Source organism: Poecilia reticulata, linkage group LG8, assembly GCF_000633615.1.
Source record: "Poecilia reticulata strain Guanapo linkage group LG8, Guppy_female_1.0+MT, whole genome shotgun sequence".
Taxonomy (NCBI): Eukaryota; Metazoa; Chordata; class Actinopteri; order Cyprinodontiformes; family Poeciliidae; genus Poecilia; species Poecilia reticulata.
The window spans coordinates 25,079,095-25,084,840 of record NC_024338.1 but is presented as its reverse complement, the minus strand read 5'-3'; the positions used below and the strand labels follow the sequence as shown (position 1 = coordinate 25,084,840).

At 37.8% G+C, this 5,746-nt stretch overlaps 1 protein-coding gene across 1 annotated transcript in view; it reads left to right on the top strand.

Moving 5' to 3' along the window:
- Positions 1-2,815: 2,815 nt before the first annotated feature.
- Positions 2,816-5,746, top strand: part of LOC103469356 (alpha-2,8-sialyltransferase 8F-like) — a 5,359-nt gene continuing 2,428 nt past the window's right edge. Inside the window, exons 1-6 of the mRNA XM_008416977.2 lie at positions 2,816-2,958; positions 4,515-4,592; positions 4,693-4,764; positions 5,001-5,048; positions 5,202-5,276; positions 5,578-5,722. Of these exons, the coding sequence (XP_008415199.1) occupies positions 2,876-2,958; positions 4,515-4,592; positions 4,693-4,764; positions 5,001-5,048; positions 5,202-5,276; positions 5,578-5,722 (501 nt within the window). The 5' untranslated portion in view covers positions 2,816-2,875. The remainder of the gene's footprint in view (positions 2,959-4,514; positions 4,593-4,692; positions 4,765-5,000; positions 5,049-5,201; positions 5,277-5,577; positions 5,723-5,746) is intronic.

Genomic DNA, 5,746 nt, shown 5'->3' with positions numbered 1-5,746 from the left:
CAACAAACATAGACACAGCTTGCTAACACACCAGTGGGAATGGAAAGCTCAAATCATTTATTTTTTTCACACCTAGAACTGACAGAGCATGTATCTTTTTTTTTATTATAACATTCATTCACCTTATTTCTTTGTCCCATGATACTAAACATAGTATGAATAATATTTGCAACAGAAAAAAACATTTTGAAACATTAATTTTTACTTTTTAAATTGGGGTAAAGAACTGTTACTAACAAAAACAGAGATAAAACAACCTTTTTCCATCTTTTTAAATGATTAATTATTGGGAGCTAATTAGTGGTCTAAGTTAGTTTCTGTAAGTGGAGAATGGCTTTGGAGAGGTAATTTGTTTGTTCGCGTTGTGTGCTTTACGACATTGTCACATATGTATGTTTTACATTCAACCTGTACTATTAAAGTTTTTAACTTTTTTGCAACAGTACCAACTGCTTTGACCAAACATAAATCCAGATAAAATGGCAAATTTAGAAAAAATAAATTTTCTTAATTAAGGTCTTCCTTCTATGGTCTTGATATCCCACTTACAAGTTTCCATAAGAAAGTTTTGGTTATTATTAAACAGCTAAATAGCTTCTGACCAATGACCAACCACTCTGATGTCTTTCTGGTGTTGCCACTGAAACTGCCCTTGTCAAAGAGTTCAGTGAAATTCACATAAATACAGACTGTGAAAGAACCACAATGTTGGACATCAGTGCAGCATTTGACTTTTATGACATGTCTAAGGCCTCTCCTTGGGCTGCCACCTTATCGTGGTGGTGGGGTTTGAGTGTCCCAATGATCCTAGGAGCTATGCTGTCTGGGGATTTATGCCCCTGGTAGGGTCACCCAAGGCAGACAGGTCCTAGGTGAGGAACCAGACAAAGCGCAGCCCAAAGGCCTCTTATGATGCACATAACTTTGGATCTGGCATTCCCTCGCCCGGACACGGGTCACCGGGGCCCCACTCTGGAGCCAGGCCTGGAGGTGGGGCACAATGGCGAGCGCCTGGTGGCCGGGCTTTTACCCACGGAGCCCTCTTTGGTCACAGGAGACCAAAACAGAGCTCTTATGTTTGGAGAAAGCAGGGAGAGGCGTATAATCCCAAGAACACTGTTCCCACAGTTAAATATGGTGGTGGGAGTATTATTCTGTTGGATCTGGAACTGAGAATTTCATCAAAGTTGACGAATGACGAAGAAAGAAGGATGTGTGAAGATGTTTAAATAAAACTTCAAGCAGTCAGCAGTAACTAGGTCTGAATTGTCTTGAACTTTTGTTCTGAGGTCAATCTGCACATTTAGACCAAAGTGCAATTGTCATGCTTGGTCTAATGTTTTTAGCCCACATGCAGAAACACTCACAGAGAGATGGATGTAAAGGGTGTTTATTGTAAAATACAAAAATCAAACAAGGAAGCTCGACTAGAGAGGTCAGCGGGCCGGAGTCCGGGTGCGTCTGCACACAAGGGAATAGAGAAGTCAGAATGGTTTCACAGAGGGTGGGRAAAGGAGATWACCACTGGCTGGGAGTACAGTTCTTACTTGGAAAACCAGTGGAGAATGACGGGTGGAGGAACGGGGTTCCAGACAGTGGAGAGAGCTATGGAGGCAGGTTGGGGAGGGACCAGGCGTTGGAGGGTGGCAGGTCAGGTGTGTCCCCACAGGGGAGCAGTTGAGCCGGCAGCAGAGGCATCACAGATGGTTTCTCCTGAACTGGTGGGCCTCGAAGGGTTCCTGAAGGTAAGGTCACGAGAGTAGGGTGAGAACCTGAACAGACTCGGGTCAAAAACACAAGAAGATTTAGGCAAAGCACACTGAGGAGCTAGAGTACCAAAAACTGGCAAGCACTCTGCCAAGGAAGTGTTGGCTGTCTGCTGGTTATATACGCCTCCAGACGATGATTCCCCTCAGGTGCGGGTAGTTGAGAGTCTGCGGGCTCGCCTCTCCAGCAGAGTGACCCGATGGCTCCCTCTGGTGGACTGGTGAAGAACTGAAAAGGAAAAACTAATCCCCTCCACCTGGAACCTAACAGCAATCATCTTTGAGACACAGAATCCGTCTCATTCTTGAGCATTATGATGGTTGGACACTCTTATCATGCCTATGTTTGCATATAGTTGTTTGAGCAGATGAATTCCACACCTTGAACCATCGGTTAATTGCTCCTAAAGATGAACCAGACTTGTGTAGGTGCATAATTCTCTTCCTCTTATCTTGGCAGATTTTTTTTTTTACTTTGTCAATGAGGAAACAGTGAAGAAAAAATTGCATGTGGCTTTTTTAGGTGTATGTAAACATCTGGTTTCAACTGTTCTCAACTGGGTTATAATATCTCCCTGATGCTCAAATCTGACACTCAGACTGAAATTCTCCAGTCATAACGATTCATTGTAGCAACAGGAAGTTCGAAGCAAAGTATATATTTTGAGCTGTCATTTCCTTTAAATTATAAACATCAAAATCAGAAGGTAGCCTAATGTATACTCATAATATCATCATATTCATGTCAACAACTAATTGTAAAGATGACTTACTGTCACATTTCTGGTAAATGTATTTCATTTGCTTTACTTTCCTTTACAATAGATTGTTTGAAGCATTGCTTTAAGCTAAGAAACTGGAATATCAGGCTTGTTCGGTTTATTTGCATCAAGAAGTTTAAATGGTGGTGTTAAAAAAAACTAGTTTGACAAGAGTGTACCAATTATCATGAGATAAAAGAGAACATGAAATGAGATCAGGAAGGATTTCATTTTACCAAGTCATAAAGAGAGGTCTTTATGATCCCAGTGATCAAGGGGTAACAATGACAAAGCAACTCAGACAGAAAGACAGAGAGGTGCTAAACGTGATTCGTAGGACGTGAAATCATGAGAGGACAACTCTTGCGGTATTTGCCTGCCCTTTTTTTGGGCAGCCTTCTCACTACTTTTATCCACTATGCTGTCAACAAGTAAGTTTCTCTTTTTTTCTAATTAATGCAAACATGCTTTTGTGTTTTTTGACTGTAGTTGGGTGCAAAAATTGGTTTTACTCTAAAACTTTGCTGCCGAAATATCAGGAGCAGATGACAGTTTTTCAGATGTTTTTATATGCTTGTTTAATCTACAAAGTGAAAAAAAAGGAAACATTAAAATAAATTCCTGGACATTTTATAAAAGCATTCAATGGTTTTTGTTTTGGAGAAGCACTATTTTCAGTCATCTTTGAAACACAGCAAGAGAATCCATTTGCAGCAATTTCTAGCAATATACATTTGTAACAATATCTCCCAAAATATATTCAGTGCTTCCTGTAAAATAAAGTAGAGATAAACCCATTTATTTCTAGTGTAAAGGTTGCTCATTATTTTAACAATGACTGCCAACAATATTTTAGGGTTTTTATTTAATATTACTAATTATACATTACATTAAATAGGATGAATATCAAAAGACCAGAAGCTGAAAGATCCTTCCTGGTTGTTCCCAAAAGCTGCTTGTGCTGTTTTTTATGTTTAGGGAAGAAAATAGGAAAATATCAGCGAAGTCAATAATAGAGGACATGTATTGTTTGCAGAAGATGTGAGACCTGAAAGCTTTGAAACCTCAAATCCAGATCGACCAAAACGACTAGTTATGATTTTATGTTCTTATGAGAAATCAATTATTGAAACCTATAAAAAAAAAAAACGGTCTTAGCAGATTCAGAGGCAGTAAACACAAAATGCGTTAACTGAACTACGGACTACACAGACAGACTGAAAAGATTTGACTAAAAGCCACTTTGAGCATTGCACTGAATTTGAATAAAGCTTTTGAATAAAATATATTTTTTTCAATATTTTTGAAATCCTCCAATGATTGGCTCTAGAAATAAAAAAGATGTATTTATTGGTTTGTCAGCCATTAAAGTCTTTACATTATTTGCTTTTTAGTACGCCTGCATTTGCGGTAAGGTTTGCATATTTAGTCATTTTATGTGTGAAATGTAGCTTCACTAACAAACATGGAGCCAATCTATTCTACCAGTTGTTTTATTGATTATGAATAGTAAATGTTATTTTTCGATTTTTGAGTTTACATGCAGATTGAATTCTGTAGAGTTGGTAAAAAAATTTCACAGATAAGTTCAGATTATTTCGGCATGCATTCCCATCAGTCAGTGGTCAATTCAGCTTAGTCCTTGAGAATTTTAAGGCTTTGTGGATTTGTAAAGCTTTTGGATGGCAAAAAGAAAAAAAAGACAGTGAAGAATGCCTCCCTTCTCAGTGTATTTTCATGACAGGAGATTAACATACCATAAAACAAACAATGCTGCCCATGTATACATTCGGAAACAAGCTGAGGAAATGATAGTGAAACTGCACTGATCTGTTGCATACAAGTTACTGTACTTTAAATGTAAATCGCATCTGGGAGAAGGATGTGATGAGGACATACTGATTGCCATCATGTAGAATGGATGTAATGTAGTAAAAGAAAGCTATGTAATGGAAAGATTTTCTGAACATTTTTTTCTCTTTACCAGTGACTGGAATCTTCTCAACACACAACCTCAGCAACACCATGTAAAGAACAAAATCACTGGCACCTCTAAGGAAATCAAGTCAGGATTTGTTTTGTTTTTTTCCCCGTTTTCTGTTCCATGTTATCAGAAAACTTGACAATATATTGTACATTGTATCTTGGTGTCCTTTGTGTCTCAGGGAGAAAAACAAAGGAATAGAAATTTGCTCTGAAGACTCTCAAGTCTGGAAACATGAAAATCAAAAAATCAAGTATGTCTTGTCAAGGATCTTCAGAGATTTTTTAAAATTGATTTTATTACTGTAAAGCAGTTATCCATTGCTTATTGCCCTTGAGCTTTCCATACTTTGAGTACTAAAAATGCAACACTACTTTAAAATTCAGCTTCAGACATCTGACCACATCTAACTACACTTCAGCTGTGTAAAGTAATTTACCATGTTTATTTTACAGTTCTTTAAAATGTCTCTTCCTTTTGGTATCACAGCAAGAAGAAACGTCAGCAAAATAGTTTTCAGTCTTGTCAAGACTGCAGGTAAGTTGCAGTTGCAGTTGTTGTCAAGCTGCTCCATTTTTGTCTTTTGCCTTTAATTTGTTATGTTCATCTTCGTTTTTGCGCCAACAAATAAAGTCATATTAGACATGATTCCAGACATTACTGAGCATCTGCATGTGTTAATGTTCACAGGAAGAAAATAGAAGAAATGCTACAGAATTACTCACAACCCTGGGTTAAAGACGAAGAAAAGCTTCTAGAAATCAGGTAAATTTATGATTAAAAGCCTCTTATCATTGGTTTTGCTGTGAAGGCAAGCAATTCAGTTTTAGAGCAACAACAAATGATTCCATTATATCTGTGCCATCCTCAGTATATCATAAATGCCCTAGCTGACATATATTGCTGTCACACTTGCACTACAATCACATTTACTTCTAATCTTGAATGCTAACCTGTTTTTGTTTCTTTTGCTTTTTAGCAAAAAAAAAATAAATAGCAACCATTTTAAAACAATGCAAATCTTTTATGCTAACTGTGGGTGCTAATAAATAATCTTGTTTCCCAGGACTGAGCTTAGCCTCAAGTGCAATGGTTTGGAGAACGCCATCATAACCCAGAGAAACAGTCCACTGGGATCAAAGATTGACTTTGATGGGAACAATTGGCGTTCTGTCAAAGTGGACCCAGAAACTTTTGCCACATTTGCCAAAGTAAGTTGTGCTTGAATAATAATT